Here is an 18,244-nt window from a genome sequence, read left to right as displayed (position 1 = left end):
TTAAACATGCAGATTCCTTATTCCAAAACAATTTGTTCTTGAGCTCTCGCCAAGGCAATACAGTAATTAAGCATGATGGTAAATGTATATGTGCACGTGTACATGTGAATATCTTGTTAGTACTGGAGAAATTGAGTGTTTACAGGCTGCAGGATGCATCTCACTTAGCTTTCAAACTTGTTAAGCATGTCTTCGGCAGGGCTGGCCTGTCAGTAGCACACAGTGGAGAATGCTTTATAGTGAGGCCTCGTCTCCATGGAGACACCTAGACAAGGTCAGGGCCATTGTTTGTTTTTGTTTTTTTCTATTCCTCGGTAGTGCAGGCCTCCATATAGGAGAATAAAGAAAAACAGCAGGGGAAGAAGGCCCCAACAACCATGGTGGTTTTTTGGAGGTTGTTTTTTTTTCCATGTCCTCAAATGAATTTGCTTTAATACTGTAAATATGTTCTTTTTTTGGCTTGATAGCAATATATATATCACACAACTACTGATGGTGGCATTTATTGGTAATCTTTTCAGAGTGATGATTCTGTTGTGGATAATGGAGGACTTCTTTATAAAAACAAGAGGAGCAGAGACTTTAAAAAGACTTTCCCACCATGTATTTATGTGTTTACCTGGAAAAAAGAAAAAAAAAAAAACCTCAGGGGCAGGTGATTCATTCTGATCCCTGAGAGAGAGATTGTCAGCCAGCAGGCAAACAAAATGTACAGTTTTGCATCCTGGTTCCTTTGTAAACATCAAGTCCTCTAAAACAATTAACAGCATTCAGCCTGGTCCAAGCACTAGTCTACTTGATTACAGTGTGCCATGAATTGGCAAATTTTCTGCCTTTGTGGAGTACAAAGCGCCTCACCTCAAGTGCTCAGTGTAGAGTTTCCGCCACCCTCTACACGAGACTGTCAGTGAAAGGAGATTCAAATTGCCATCACCTTAGAGGCTGCGCTGTAGTTAGCCTAATTCAGCAAAAACAGCTCCCCCTGGAAAATAAACAACTGTATAACAAGAGAGGCATCATACATCAAACAAAATGTAATTTGAGATGGTTGTCAAGGCTGTTAAACTGCTGTTTAATACAGAAGTATGGGCAAACATTATGTTTCAGACCCTTAAAGGTGCAGTATGTAAGATTTGGCCACCTGCTCCAAACAAATAGGGGGCAGCATATCACCAGAAAGCACAGTCCTCACCCCCCCAAACCCCCACCCCATCCTTCCCCTTTCCCCCAAACTCATCACCCCACCACCACCACACTAGAATTACCACTCACTGAGTAAAGCGTAAAGCTTACTGTTTGCAGTGAATCTATGCTATGGCGTCATCAAAATATCAAAACGCTATAGAGATATTAGAGCTAGCAATAAATTATCAAAGAGCTCTCATAGATCTTTCATCAGATCATGGAGCTGAGGTGACCAGCTGTCTCAGTCAGCTAGCAGTTGCAGCAGCGGCATGTCCGACGACGTTGGAGCTAGTTTCCAAATAGGAATTATTTAGATAAATTAACCACATATTGGGAATCTAAATGGTTACTTTCTCACCTGAAAAAATATTAATACTTAATAAAGTGGCATATTAACAATCCTAAAGTGAAAATTACAGCAGCTTTCAGCCTGGTTCAAAATCTCTGCTATTGCTGGCCAGTTGCTTGGGGCAGCACTACGACTCACTACTGCCCTTGAGGTACAAAGGGGTATTACGAGACAGGACGGGTGTGGCTAGTTGGTTAGCATGTTAACTTCATATCTCTGCAACACAAAACATAGACGTCTTTGATGCGATGTCAATAGTTATTTCCTCACATGCTGTTGATAATTTTAGTTAATTTTTGAATGTTAAAACTAACATTCTAACAGAACTAAATTAAATAATGCACCTTTAAAGGTGTTTGATAACACTGGATGAGCATGCTGGAAGAAGAGAAGGGTGAAGACAGGGTGAAATCGAAAATAAATCAATCACTTGACATTTTGGTCCAATTCTAGGAAGGAGAGTGTGTAAAATGGATCAGAAATAGCCAGAATTGCATAAAAATTACTGTTCCTTAATGTTCCTCCACCTTGTGCTGTTGAAAATGTTCTCTGCAGAACAGTCTCTCCTCATAATAAGGTAGTTAGAAATCAGGGAAAACAAGAAAAAAAAGGCACACTTTGTTCTTTTTTTTTTTTTATGAGGCAGGGTGTTTGAATAGCTTCGCCACTGAACAAGAGAGGGAAAGGAACTACAAATAGCCATGTCCTTTTTAGCTGTGAAGATTTAACCTCCACACACACAGAGCCCGTAATGAGACCTGAACCTGAAATGGCAACAGCATTGCAGCAGAGAGACGCAGAGATGAACAAGAACTACAGAAGAGTTTATTTTGGGTCGCACAGACAAGGTAGTCCTACTTTTTGCAAAGCTAGGTTAATATGTCAACACAAATAGACTGTCTGACCCCGGGAAGTGGATAATCTTCCCTTTCGCCTCCAAGTGACACTCTTTCTGATTCCCCTGATCCCCACCCCTCCCTCATGCCTTCACGTTTTACAACAAGGGCCTCTGTGGGTTAGTCTGTGCATGTTTGTGTGTGTTGCATGTGATCCCTCTTCCACTCCTAATCTCAATAAGAGAGCAGGGCGTGGCATTTTACCACAAGCAGCCACTGAAGGAGACTAGAAGCTGGAGTGGCCCTGTTGTTGGTCCTCTGAACAGCTTGTAGTACTCTGGTAAACACACCTATTGCCCCCAACTAACCCTTCTGGGGGCACAGCAAGGTCTTAGCTGTAAGGACCAGAATATGGAATCACAATATGTTCTTGACGCAATTTCATTAAAAACAGTATTATATGTAATACTGCACACCACGGGATTGCACATAATATGCCAGATGTGAATTGTTAGCACCATGCTGTGTGCTCGGGCTTCTTCTGAGTCATTCTTCAGTCCGCAGGAGAGCGAGGATAAGGAAGGAAGTGCCCAAAGGGCTTTTACCTTAACATCATCAACTAATTATGTTACAGATTGCGCAAGCATAACATCTTTCCTTTTTACGAGAAAGACAAAATTGTGAGAAAAACACATCCGCATGTTCACAGTGAGTGATGTGTATGTGCATTTGTCTGTGTATGTGTGTGCCCAGTTCTGTAACAGAATCAGGAGCACAATGTTCCCCTGCTTCCTCCGTGGCCACCTAATACCTCTTACACAAGCAGGAAGTACAGCCATTGATGTGCCGTCTTTATTGGGCTCCTGGCCAGAAAGACAGGCAGGGATCTGTCCGTTATTACATCTCGAATAGGTCAGAAGTAGTTTCACACAACAACCAAGGTGCACCGATTAACAGCACAGTGTCCTCTCAAGATCTCCTTAGGACATTGATGAACAGTTGAAAGAAAGAGTGTGGTGACTGAGAAGAGCTACAGGTGATCAAAAAGAGGTTGAAGGAAAACAACAGAGGAGAGGTAGAAGAGGTAGAAGAGGAGGCATCACAGGGCGTTTACAGAGAAAACATTTCCCAAAAGTCTTGGACTAAGGAACTAGAGGGAACAAGTCTCTTGGGGTGGGATGGGGGGGTTACTGTGTAATATCCCCGTCATAACAACATGTTGTTTGTCTGGTAAGGCTCATCCATGAGACTGGCTTTCCAGAAATAAAAAAAGCACTGGTTTAAGTTGGAAACGATGGAAAGGTTTACACACTGTTCTTGACCAAGAGGTAGTGTGACATAACCCCACCTTTTCCACCAGTGCAGCAGATCAGAAAAAGGCATGAGTCATTTTTAGAGTGCTGATATGAGTCACTTTGGAACAAAATATATTTTGTTCCAAAGTTTTGAGGACCACATCCAGAGAGTGAAAATCCATGCTAAAAGATGTCCATGCTAATGTGCTGCTGACATGCAAACAAAGCGGGCTGACGAGACTCTTAACAGGACCGTAGCATGTATGTGACTGAATTTTCTGAAAGTGCTGATGTATCTGACTTGGCGTTAAATAATATGGAAGTACTTGTAAATGTAGCAAGTAAGGACGCCTCACATCACTCAAAGACTCATCGTTCTAGGTGATTAAACCTAAATGTAATGGATATAGTTTTATGTTTACAGCACACAGTATTTTTAACGACCACTCGCCCATCTCTGTAATCATACAATCGTCTTGAGTTGCATTGCATGTAACAAGTGTCCATCAACAACACACCCAAAAACCAAACAGATTTGTTATGCAAACATTTAGTGTGTCTATTTTTCATCCATCCAACAATATTGTTCTGTTTCTCCTCACTGTAATATGAGTTCTGTCTTTTCATCTCCTAAAAACAGAGCACAGAGTATTGGTGTATTTTTGAAACCTTGTGGAAAGTTCATTGTGTGCTGTGGCTGCAGACGACTTGAAGCTACTTGAAAACACTAATGGCTGCTTTTGTGTTTCACACAGATGACATCTCCTACTCATGTCATGTCTGACGCAAATAAAATGGACTAAAATGCGTGAAAACAGCATGCTACTGAGCACCATTCTGCTATTACGGATGTCATTACGTGTGAGCACGGGCGTGAAGTTAACTTGACTCTATACTAAATGGATCCTTGCACAGCTGGCTACTGTCTCCCTCTGAAAGAACCCTCCTAAGGGCATTACTGTGCACACCAAAGCTTTAGGATGTGTTTTTCCTGCCTTTAATCTATCAGAGGAAAGCCATACATTTATGATAGAAATTTATGAAAGTTTTTTTTAAAATGAATTTTCAGTATATGGTAAAAATGCAATGTTCTTTTTGTGTTGTCAGTCAACTAGCAACAGTGTTCTCACAACTTAAACCACCTTGAACGTCAAGCAGAGTGACATCAAAACTACGGCCTTGTGTTTCATTTAAAGGAAGTAATTATATTGGTTCACATCTTTCAGCTGACTCACACAGCTGCTCTGCTCTATACTGAAACTGATTTCACATTTGTCGGCAGAGTCAAATTTGCAAACATTACATTCATTTATTGAAACCCTCATTATTATTTTCACTTCCTGCCATAAACACAGACGTATGACTGGAGTGTCTAGAAGGAGATTAATCAAAATAGTATGATTCTATTTAATATTGTATATTTTTATAAGAGAAATGTTACATATCAGGCTTCATTTTGTAGCATTAGGAAATTATTCACCACAAATTGCACCATATATTGAACAAGGACACGGGCTTCTTCAAGATTTTCATTAATTTTCCTACTTTAACCTCATTCTGTTATGCCAAAGTTACAGCTGTACAGCATCCTCTACACTCCTTAAGTTGTTCCTCTGGCACTCAAGTGGTCAGTCTGAGGCTGGATGCTGACGCACAAACACCACAGGGCTGTAATTTGATACTGTGTAGCGTGTGTACGTGTGCACGTCAGTGTGTTGTTGTCTAGGTAATTAGTGATTGTCCCAGTTTGTGTGTTATGGCCGACCTCCGGCCTCTGGCCTCAAGGCTACCTCTGACCTTTAATGGTCAGCAGCCTGTGCCAGTATCTGGCATCCAGCTACTGAGCTTTCCTGCCAGTCGGGTTATGTTTGTTGTGTGTTGTGGCAACAAGTGGATAAGTAATAGCTTTGTTGGTAATCAGCCTAATTACCTTCACCATGGAGGTTGTTTTAGGTCTTGTTATTTCTTAATTTGCAGGGTATCTCAAAAACATGTGTTATGAATATCATTTAAGAATATTTGCTTGTTTTTATGAGGTACTGCACTTGAAATAAAAACATGTGTATCACTGTGTATTTTGATGAAGATCCAAACCAGGTCTATGTTGAAAAACAATCTAAATATTTTAGAAGATAGCAGCACTTATTTTTATACCAGATATTTTAAAATACAGTTTTGAAACACTTAGGTTTTATCTTATGCAGAAGAACTTTGTCGTTGATTGGATTTGACTCTGCCTGTGAGGGTTTTATAGTGAGGGTGACATTAATGGCAACCTTAGGGCACCCTGCACCCTGCACCCTCCAACATCCTCACACTTAATTGAGATCCTGTGGTTCAATGAATTGTATTGTTCCTGTTATCCATTGTAACCATCTGTGCCCGAGCCATCCAATAATACATCTGTGCTACATGCCCTCGAAACAGAAATGACAAGGACATTAAGCAACGGTGAAAAATTGGACTGGTGGAAGGAAAGAATGAAGGAAGGAAAGGAGAGAAGGAAGGAAGGAAAGTGATTTTTCTCATCCATTTGTCGATCTCTTCTTGCATTTGGTGTTGGGAATCCTATTGCAAGGACTGGTGTGTGTCTGTGTGTCTATTCGTTTGTGAGTCGGAATTACAGCGACCCTCGTCTGAGAGTACTGATCTGACATTCATTTACCAGAAACAGAGACTGAGACAAATAGGCACAGCCAGACATCTTATGTAACCTCAAATGAAGAACAGACATTGCTATCAAGCACAGTGTATCAGGTACACTGTGATCCAACACACACCTCCAATCATCAAGAGCCCCTGAAACGGGATATACAGTAGCATTGTTGGGGTGCAGAGAGGGCAGCTCTGAGGTTTTCTATCAGATAACCAACCACAATTGTGTCCGTTGGACTTTCTAAAGCTTTGGTTGCGTATCTGAAAGAGCAGCTTGAAAGGTTGCCCCGCAAGGGTCACTGCTGCGACCTGATGGCTTTCTTTTTGTGATCTTGATCCTTTGTTCTTTGCGGTATTCTTGACGTAGCGCACAGATGTCACTGTTAAACGACTCTGCTGTTATGTCATTGTGAAACCTAAAGATAAGGGAAGGGGATATGGTGAGATGCAAGTAGTGAGAGCCCAGCAGTCCACACACACACACACACACAAACACGCATGCACACACAGGATTTATGCTCTGGGGACATGAATATACACAGTTTTATGGGAGTCCATCCAATGTTGAGATATTTTAGTCTGGGATGAAGTGAAGAACTGACCAGTTGCCATCACAACTTGTTAAGTTTTCAGTGAAATTTGGTGTAAAATCAGGCCAGTTGTCCAAGGATTAAGTAATTGTGTGTCAATAGTTGTGATCAACTATCAATAGGTGTGATCAACAATTTTCTACACTGTGAGACATGACATTTTCTGTTTTTGCTATTTTCACATCTAATCATCCCACTACTGTAAATAACCAGTAGTATTTTCATGCAGATCATGCAGACATTCTTAAATTCAAAATATTTTTCAGAATTAAAATACTACAGCCTTTGAGTAGCCTTAGTAATGATCCCCAGTTTCACTGAAATTTACAAAGCAGTGGAAACAGGATTGGAAACACGCTTCCATGGTAACCACAATGTCACTTGGGGATGAGGATGAAAAGAGAATGGTGTCTCTGGGGAAAAACAAGATGCATAGATGGACATGCTCTTTAGATATGACACACAGATACATGACACACAGACAAAAGCCGGTCTCCTAATCTCTCCAATGCATGTAGGGTCAACCAAATAACCTTGATAAAAAAAAAGGATGTAACCTCGTGACCTTTGAAGCCAGAGCAGTAAAGACAAGACACAAATGTAAACAATAAAACATGACATCAGTGTGTACAGGTGGTTTGACAGCTTCGACCTTGCCGCTCTGATTTAGACTCTATCTGTGTGTTTTTGTATAAGAACATTTCCTTCTCCGTCTGCTGTAACTGGCTTTGTTTGGTCTTTCAGATTCTCTTCTTTCCTCTCTTTGGGGTTTTAAAAAATTGATCAATCTTTATTTTTTAGTTGCTATATTTATCTGCTTAAGTGGATCTTTATTTTATTGTGGATTACGCTAAAAATGTTTAAATAGATATTTATTTAATTTTTCTCCAAGAATAAATACTTACTAATAATAATAATAATACTAAATAGATACTAATACTGATACAAGACAGAAAAACAATTGAATTTGCTTATAGTCAAATTCCATGGATTATACAGAGAGGGTGACTATGACAGTAACCATGATCAATCCACATACAGTAAAGGCAATGAGTCTGTATTACCTTATTTTACAGAAATCTATGCATTATCCTGTTATTTCTATCCCTTTGATAAACAAAACTGTCTATTATGCTTGAGTAAATAAAAGCCCAATTAACAAAACTGGATAAAAAATCATTTTATTCCAACATTATAAGGGGGGGAAGAGAAATGAGTTTGAGGGAGAGGGACGTGGGATTTGGGGAGGGGTGTGGTGTGTGTGCTCCGCTAACTGTCTCTTGCCGTTATAAAATGTGAACTCCGGACAGTGTCCAGACCAGATGCCCTTTCACACCTGTAGCACACAACAGGAGATCGTCCATGACAGACGCATCCTCACCCACTGGAAATACTCTGTTTGGTTTAGGAGAGGGATGCAGGAGGCAGGACATGATGCAAAAAGTATGCTGCAGTTGTAATTCAGATAAATCTCAGGAAGTCCTCTCTCCCATTAGGCCCCAGTCAATACAGTGCAGCTTAGCTGGCTTATCCAGCACCAGCTGCATATGTAAAATATAGCAGCTGTGGATGAGAGGGGAGTTGACTGCTGGAAGTCAAAGACGTCGTATTTAAGTTTATGCTTTGCTTGTTCAACAGTTGTTTGATGTAGTGCTATTAAACACATTCGGAGAGGATTTGAATTGCTGTTTTTATGCTCAGCTCTTATCGTTTTGGCGCTGGTGATTTTCCTTTGGCGCCGCCTAAAACCTCTTTGGGGGGCGCCAAAAATTCCTCTGTGCAGGAAAAACCCTGTTATTACAGCATGAGTGACGGCCAGCCCACTGTAAGCCATTTATATGATCGAGATTTCCAATTGCTCTTTGTTCATTTTATTAGAGATCCAAGCCATCAATTAGGTGTAATGAAACCAGTGCCTATAAAAGGGGCTGATGTCTACACGACTGCTGACTTTTGTTGCCCATCTTGGCAGCATTTGCCTCTTGGCACATGATAGTGGAGCAAGTCAGGGGGAACCAACTAGGGCAAGCTGGCTTGTGAAACTGCACCACATCCACGCTTTGAATTATGGATCTGCGGTGGGAGCTAGCAGTGCTATAATGAGCAAGATGGCCAACCAAGTCAACCCTGCTGCTTTAACGACCAGAACAGCAGGTCCTGTTGATTAGAAAACCTATCAGCCAAGAGAGGCACTGGGCAAATGTGCTCCATCGCACCCCACTGCTTTTTATGGCATTTATATAACTCCATCATACTAATTGGTTTCATGTCACTGCATAAGCAAGCTGTTGTTTTGACTTTGGCTGATCCATGTGATGATATGAATATTTTAGGAGCCTCTTTTTTTCATAGCCACAGTGTGTAAATTCACGCTCTGGCCATTTTGTTTGTCAGCACCCAGGGTCAAGTTAAATTGAGTCAAGCCCTGTATCCAAATGAAAATTGGCTGTAGCATGTGATGTCCATTGTGATGAAAGACAGCATGATTGAAACTGCTAAAAATGACACCACGACACCACAGGGGCTGTCGACCAGGAAATTGCTTTCCATTTCCCTTTCAAGCAGTCCTCCAGGCTTTTGGCTCGCTTGTCTTAAAATTGACATTTCCTTGAGTGGCAACCATGAATTAGTCAGCAGTCAGCGAAAAAAGGGGTGATTGGTCCCGATAGAAAGAGTAACAGAAGCTCATTCAGTCCCCAAGTGGAAAATCTGACATCACTCATCTCATAGTATGTTGTTGAACTTGAGCATAGTCAAGAGATTCCCTTGTCACCTAAATTCTGATCTTCCCTGATCTTTGAAAGAACATGATTAACAAGCTGAAGCAATTAATTCTATCCTGATAGACGGGCAGATATGGTAGCTTAAGTTTAGTTGTAGTTTGTTTGGAAATCATGCAAAGGACTCTCACTCACACTGGTTTTGTCTTCTATCTGATGTATTTGCTCTAGTGTTAACTGTCAAATGATCAATGATCAAAGCAATTAGCTCATTTCCTAAAGGAGGCTGTTCATAAATGTAGTTCTGCGTTTTTTTTTCGCCAGACTGGCTCACAACATCTGAATGTTACACAATCGTCAGCTGGAGGTTAGAGAAACCGATATATTGGCAAAAAGACACATAAATTGCTGCTAAATGTGCTCTAATGCTTGAGTCTCTTTAAATTAGAGCACAGCAAATGTCCCAGTAATTATCAGTGTCATGGATACAGTGTGCCCACTTCTTTATTTTTTTGTTCTCAACAGCTGCACCAGAACCAGTCAGACATTTGTATTCATCTTATCAGGTTCTATGTGTTTGCTGTATTGTGCCAGTATTGTTTGTAGAGTGGTTGCCGTGCAGCTGTTCACCAACTCATGTCAGTGAACAGCATGTTGCATGTATGATACGGTAAATAAGAGGGATGTATCGATCAGCTTTTCTGAGAGAGTTATTTGCTCTGAAGGTGTTAAAACCTACAGTATTTCTGCATTTTTTCTAACCATCACACTGGCTCTGTGGAATTTCTGCTATCGTCAGCGCATACACATACTGTATATGAGGAGAGTGCCTGAATATTTTTAGTGTAAAAAATACAACCGATCACACATCCTCTCCTCCTATATACTCATATACACAAGAACACTGTGTGGGAGTGTGCTGACCTCAGCTCTTGTGGTCAGTCATGCCTCTCGCCACCCTGCTTGCACAGACTTGCTTGTTGCAGTGGACACGAACTGCTGTTTTCTTAGTTGCTATGTGTGTATATGTTTCCATGCAACTGTGAGAGAAAGAGAGAGAGACAGAGAGAGAGAGAGAAGGGATATGTGGGAGACTTAGTGGTATCCATGAGACTGCCATGTTTCCGAATCCTCCTTAACCTGTTCTGTACGCTGGATGTCAATGCTCAACAGCTAATAGTGACCTATACTTCACCTCAGACTCTTTGTTTCTCAGAAGGCTCTCAATTGAACTCAGAGGACAGTCCACTGTGAAAGGCACCTGTGTTGGCAAAGTCTAAACTTTGGGAGGTTATCCATAGTCCATTATTGGCATAAAACCCTGAGGCACATGCCCAGACATCCAGTCTTATGTTCCTACACAGTGTACTGTCATTAGAGCCAGCACCTTACAGTCTAATCAGAAGACTTAAGAAAATTAGGGGTATAGAATCTGCCCAAGCAGCAGCTGCTATGTGTGGATGTTCATGGGTGGAGCTGCGGGAAGGTACTGTAACTCAAGAAACACAGATGACAGATGGGACTAGAGGTGTTATCAACACCTTTGGCACCCTTAATGATTTTCTCAAGTGCATGCACAGGGACAAAAGTGTGCATGGATGCACACACTATTTGATACCTACTATACATGCAATTATGTAAGAGTATTGAGGCATGCTCATCAGCCTTCTCGGGGAACACAATTACGCACGCACACATCACGCATATAGTAACAGGCCATGTTCACACTAAGCTGGCTGAATTTGAAAACACACCTTTTTTCTCTGGTATAACCTTTCATCCACCCTAAGCTTGGTCTCCAGAGTGGAACATCTTGAAAACACTACTCACATTTTAGTGTGAACAAGGACAATAAAGCATTTCCAAAACAATTATGCATGTCGTCTCAGACACGATTAGGTTGTTGCACAGAAGTAAGAAGAAGTCAATTCTCTGTTGCTTCCAGCTCTGCAATGCAGGTGTTGTCATGCATCTGGGTTTATGTTTCTGCTTTTTGCAGAAACAAAAAAATAAATTGACAAAATTGTGTCATCAGCTCTATTTGGCCATCAGGAGGCGATGGAACAGAAGTTTACTGTAAACTACTGAAATCAACTTACCAGAAGATGATTTTGTTTGCTAATAGTCAACTCAACTATAAGCAATTAAGGAGACAAAAGCTGATTATGAATGACCAACCAATTTTAAGATAATTGATCTATTAAATCAGTGTACATGTGTCAAAATGTGCATATGAAGTGTACAGAAATCCTTATCAGCCCACTACTAACTTCCTAAATATGTGTTATAATATAAAATCTGATATAACCGGATTCAGCTTTATGTGGTGCTATGTGGTGTAATGTAGATGACCTCCCCTGCCAGTCCTTATCCTAATGTGGACACATTTTTAGATGAATCCACTTTGGGGTTACATCCTCCTGCAACTCAAAGGACTTGGACTCATCTGCTTAACACTCTCTCTGTTTGCCATTTTTTGCCAGACTCGATGAGTCATTTCTTCCTCTGACTTTATACCGATATTGTTTCTAAAGGTCATCCGATTGGCTGAGAGTTACAGTAAGTGGCTTAAGTGCCTCTGACCTTGGATACTGAAGAAGCACTCCCTTGTTCACCAAATCTTTGTCATTGCAGCCGGACGGCATGCACAGAAAAGTTGGAGAAGAAGCAGGGAGTTAATAGGATGAGTAGCATGAACTGCTCCACATGCTGCTCTGTTCTCTACAAGACACATCTTAAGCAAGCAATTAAGGGCGTAAACTTGAAGTCCAGACAAGTACCAGTGTTACTTCATCCCTCCCGCCTCTCCATCTTTCCTCTTTCTCCCTCTTCAGTACTTCATCCCCCTCTCCTTTCCCCCTTTTTGCTGATTGCAGTCTGTGCAAGCTTGCCATGCTCCCCGCCTTCATCTGTTATTGTCAGTTTATTAAAAGTGAAATCTCCCCTCTTGAATTTCAATTGAGAGGCTTCAAAGTGAGCGGCTCAGTGGTTGAGGGGGTCATCAAACAAGCCGTGTGGTTCAGCGTTACAGGCCTCAGAGGACTCTCCAGGCCCACTGCTGAACGGAGCTGATCAACTGAACCCTTGCAAACTCCCAGCTGCCCCATGGTCATATCTAAAATAAACTCAAGGGTTTTTTTCTTATTTTTTTGGCTGGACTGCAACAGCAGAGCTAGCCCTATAACGCAAACATCCATGACTGACTGACTGAGTGAATCGCTGATCTATGAAGTCACACCATTGGTTGACTGAAGGTGGCCGAAGCTAAGTATCCCAGAATGCATTTTGCACCGACAGGCAGTGATGGTGGAGATTAAGCTGTTGTCATTTTCGCTGTGGGACTGTTAATATGTCACTTTATTGAGTCTGAGTATTTTTCAGGCAAGAAAGTAACTATTTAGATTCACAATCAGTGGTCAGTTTATCTAAATAATGCCTATTTTGGAAGGTTTTCGGAGATGTGACGAGCCACTGATGAAACATGACTCTCCTAGTATTATATATGCTGTTTTCAATGATAAAAAACATCTGTATTAGGATTAATATAGGTGATTCTGGACCTGGTATTACATTTTATCAGATCAAACCTGGTTTTTGTTGTATTGTCAACTCTTACCAACTGCATTTAAGGGGACAGGAAGAAACATTTATCACTGAAGTTGATTTTGATTAAATATAAAATACGAACTATGAACTACAAAAACAAATAATTTACTTCTGGTCTCTTTGTTTAGTGCAATCCGGCTCTACATTTGCTCAAAAAGCACCAGAACTACCAATTGCTTAAACCTTTTTAATGTTTTTGTGATGAGCACAGTAGTAAGCTGATTATAAATTACTCACTGAGATGCTGTAACGGGGGGACTTTAGCTTTGTTTTGGAAAACCTGGAAAAGCTCAAAATGATGCAGAGGAATGACAGTCATTGTGATGAAGGATGGCGTCGTGACTGCACCGCCTCGTCTTCATAGACATTTGAGAAGCTGTGAGAGCAGAGTAGTCGTTCTCTGGCAGCAGCCCACTGGTTCACAGCAGGTGTTAGGAAGTAATTCACTTATTTTATATATAATATTTTCCCTCAGTTTTGGTACTTTCCCTCTCTGTAATATACACAGCAATTTAGTATTGTAAAAAATATCAAATAATTCCTGACTATAATGTCTCTGTAGCATTTTGATATATGATATAATTCGTTTTGGAAGATAAATGTTGGTCTCACAGATGAAATCTAACAATTGTAGCTGCTACATTAGTTTGTCTGAATGTAAAGTGAAGCTTCATGTTTTTACTGGATAGAACAACAGCACTGCCTCTGGGGCTCTATATGTACAGACATCACCACGTTTCAATAAATATAAATGTATTAAAATGAACAGATCAGTGTATATTAAATTTAAGTTTATTGAGCTGTTGCTATCAGCAAGTAGCTGCTGTTCCAACTGCAGAATGACTCTACTGCGTCCTCCTGTCCTCTGAAGTTCGTACTCCCGAGTCAAACTTGCCAAGTCCTAACTAGTAAGTACAGATGTCCGAACTTGGTATTGAGAAAGGCTCTTTGTCAAATTGGCTTCAGTCAAAGTCCTGTTATTCTTTTTTCCCACCTGCATCCTGCAAAGACCCGCCCCTACTCTGCCTCTGATAGGCTCTGACCCTGATATTCTTACCCTAACCCTAACTATCTCATGCCTAAACCTAACCAACCTAACCAATGACGTCAACAAGTACTAGCCAATTAGAGGTCGAGTAGGGTGTGTCTCTGCAGAATGTGGATGAGAAAAAAAAAGAGGTGTCAAAGCCAGGCACACTTCCTGGGGGCTCGGTCGCCACATGTCACCACTTCCTGTATCCATCATTTCACATTAGCGTTTCATACACAGTCCAGCCATATACTAGGTTTTGACCTCGTCTTGTTTATTTATTGACTCTTCTGTCAGTTGCATTGCAGGAGATTCAAGCCCACGGGATTGTAAAGAGAGTAATTTTCCTGTCAAGCCAAATGCACCCACTCTAATTCAGTGATTTGTCAACAGCATTATAATGTTTTCTTCTGGCACTGTGCTATGCCGTTTCTGTTAATAGTTCCCTGAATGTTCTTTCTTGGAGCTGTTATTTACTGATGATAGTGGGTTAGACTTGGGCTTTATCAAACAGCGCAATCGTAACAATAAGATAGTTCAATCTTGTATTCACACACAACCTGATTCATGAGGCTGTCACATGCATGTTTTTTGTATGCAGCAATTTTCAGCAATTTTGAACAATATCAACCTGCCCCCGTGTTCTTCTTGAGTACACTCGAGCTGGTCTCTCATCCTCCAGATGCCATGAATGTCCTTGACATGTGGGCTGCTTGTTGGGTCGTTATTCTCTATAAGCAGGACTCAGAGTGCAGCAGATGGCTTGAGTGGATGCTAATTTGCATACATACATACATACATGCTGTGAATTGTCCCCGTTCTGTGGTCTGTTTTTGTCAAAGCAGACATCTTCCATTGACGTGTTCATTCTTTTTTTTATGACAGTTATTGGTTATGAAACAGTGGAAGAGAGCAGAAGAAGAAATACTGGCTGTAAATTACAGAAGTGCACATAAGTGTACCCTGATTTGGGCATATTCCTCAACTTCTTTTACTTACAGGGCCGAAAAGAAAATGTTTTTGCTGTTTCCTCGCTTTTAAATGTGACATTGTTTTTCTCCATTCTAGCTGCCAGTCATTTTCCTTTGTTTTGTTTGTTTCTCTACTATTGTGATCTGAATACACAAAATGCCATGTACATAAGACTCAGTTGAAACTTGACATCACCCTGCCAGAAGCTTACAACCTACACCAAATGTTTCAACAGGAACAGACATCTGCAGCCATCTGCAACAGACACACAGCCATCTGCATCTTTTTTAGCCAGCCCTGACAGCTGATGCTACAGCTGCACAGTCTACCTGACTTTCTATTCCCTTTTTTCAACTATGTACACATAATAATAATCTAAACAAATAATAAATGATAACAGTACACCTGTGAAGTTATCATTTTCCCATCTGGGATCCATCCAATCTCAGTGGAATTGGGAAATTAATGTCTGACATTCCTACAGAACTTTTTTTCTCATTTACTCTCACCATGTTTCCAAACTGACGTCTTCTGCTGAATCTCAACTCACTGAATTGGCACATTCACTCATTAGATTGACAAAAGACATATCTTCAACTTAATTAGCTGCTCAGACGTCAGTAGTCCGTGGCTCTGGGACTAACCACCTACTCTTTCTGTGTGTCTCTTTCCTCCATTCTCGTGGCTCTCCTTCCTCTGTCTTCGCTTTCCTCGTCATCATTAGATGGTGGTTCTGATGGACCCCATGGAGGATCCGGACGACATCCTGCGTGCCAACCGCTCCAGGGAGAAGACTTACATGTTTGACGTGGCGTTCGACTTCTCAGCCAGTCAGGTTAGTCGAAAGTAGTACTAAATCAAGCACTAAATGAAATCCAAACAAATGTGGCATAGCATTTAAATATGTTTGTGCTCTTGTTTATCACTTGAGCTCTTTAAACTGATTTCCTTCTCCTTCTGCAGGAGGAGGTGTACCGAGCTACAACCAAAGGGCTGATCGAGGGCCTCATATCAGGCTATAATGCCACTGTGTTTGCCTACGGACCTACAGGTTTGTCTTTGTCTTTGTTTGTGTGTTTGTTGCATAAAACCCACGTATATAACTGGGCCCTCTGTCTGAATAGAGGTGTGAATTATCCACCAATTCAGCTAGTCAGTGCACTCTCAGGAAAAGAGTGAGACATCTTATTCGCATCTGTTTTGATTTTAATTTTACTGCAGGTCTGATTAGAAAATGAGTCATGCTCTACCTCCCACATTTCCAGTGAGTAGGGCCACACTGCCAAAGACTAGTCAAGCACTATTTCTCCATCTAAGCTACCCATCTGTCTCTCTGTCTCACTGACTTCCTCTGCCTTCTGTCTGTCCATCTGTCTCAGAGATTTACAGCTCTCTGTCTCCTCTTGTGGGGAAATAAACACAGGGATTTTAGCGTGTGTCTGTGTGTGTTTATGTGTTTACTTGCATGTCTGTGCAACAGTGTGGTCAGGCCAGCCAAGGACAGATTAAGGCAGCACATCCTGAACATTCAGTGATACGGACATAGTAAACACTTTTAGTTCTAGCTTTGACATTGAGCTTTCATACGGTGGTTTGGTTTAGAGTACAGTATTTACTTTGGTTAGCAATTTTTAAACACAATATGCAGGAGTAAAAAAAACTTGCTTAACTTGCTAAACCTGCACTAATTGACGTCACCTCATAAAGTTGATATGACGAACTTGTTAGCCAACAGTTGCCTATATAAACAACCAGCAGACATGGAGCATTTATTTGAAGTCATGTTTCTGTCCACCTTGCAAATCTAAGTCCAGTATTCACTCTTTTTTTTTTTTTAGCTCTGTGGTCTCCACCAACTCCTGAGGGAAATATTTGGCTCTTTAGCTCCTAAATGTTCTACTATGCACACCACCTAGTTGCTAAATGTGCCTCTGCTGTTTGGTGATGGCCAGGTGGTGTAAAGTGGATTTATCAGAGGTATTTTGCTTGTAACAGCTGCGTGCTGCAGCTGGAAAGGACACTGATGACAGCAGGGAGAGAGAATTAAAACATTAAAACCATGAAACCAAAACAATGAGGTGAAAGACTAAAATGCTCTGTAAAGCTGAGAAGAACTGCAGAGTTAGTGATAACTACGTACAACCTCTTTCACATTATACGTCAAAAGCTTCACTGTACCAACTGAGGGAGTAAAATGTTTCCCTTCTAAACCGATCTGATGTTATTTGATCATGGCAGGCCATAAATGGTTTGTTTGTTTGTAATTTTCTTTGCTGTTTTCAGGTTGTGGGAAGACATACACCATGTTGGGGACAGACAAGGAGCCCGGCATCTATGTCCGAACCCTGAACGACTTGTTCCGTGCCATTGAGGAGACCAGTGACGACATGCTGTATAGCGTCTCGATGTCCTATCTGGAGGTCAGTTTCAAGAACTTTTCTCCAGACATGTATTCTCACTCTCACAACACACAGAATCATCTAGTTAATGCAGCAGTGATGACACATCTCCTAATTGCCCTGCAGTGGGGGACTCAAAATGTTAAAGCCATTAACTTGATTGCTCACTCAGAGTTTGGAGATTCCTTCTGATTTCTTCACATTTAACTGCAGGCATCTATTTCTGTTTCTGTCACAATTAGAACGTCCTCTTTCACAGTCATCTGCTCACACTGATAACATCTGAGGTTGTTAGTTGATGCCAATCGTATGCAGATACTACTGGTGTTGCATTACTTTAGCCTAGCATTTGTTTCACATGTGAAAGGAGCTGAGCCGACATCCTTATCCGCAGCCCTGCAGAGGAGCCCGGACACAAACTTTGTGTTATATGTGCCTTTTATAGTACCAGTCAAAAGTTTGGACACACTTTTCCATTCACTTGAATGAGAAAGTGTCCAAACATTTGACCAGTACTGTACATTGTATCTTAATGCTTTTTATGTCTAATGTAAAGCATTTTAAATTGCGTTGTTATTCAAAGGTCCTACACAAATAAACTTGCCAT

General features: G+C 41.1%; 1 protein-coding gene across 2 annotated transcripts in view; it reads left to right on the top strand.

Moving 5' to 3' along the window:
• kif19 (kinesin family member 19) overlaps nucleotides 1–18,244 on the top strand; it is a 37,432-nt gene that overhangs the window by 8,337 nt on the left and 10,851 nt on the right. For both annotated transcript variants that reach the window (XM_044338563.1, XM_044338562.1), the window contains 3 exons: nucleotides 15,963–16,073; nucleotides 16,202–16,289; nucleotides 17,522–17,658. In XM_044338563.1, coding sequence (XP_044194498.1) covers nucleotides 15,963–16,073; nucleotides 16,202–16,289; nucleotides 17,522–17,658 — 336 coding nt within the window. The remainder of the gene's footprint in view (nucleotides 1–15,962; nucleotides 16,074–16,201; nucleotides 16,290–17,521; nucleotides 17,659–18,244) is intronic.

This window comes from Thunnus albacares, chromosome 20 (assembly GCF_914725855.1).
Source record: "Thunnus albacares chromosome 20, fThuAlb1.1, whole genome shotgun sequence".
NCBI lineage: Eukaryota > Metazoa > Chordata > Actinopteri > Scombriformes > Scombridae > Thunnus > Thunnus albacares.
This window is presented reverse-complemented; position numbering and strand designations above follow the sequence as displayed.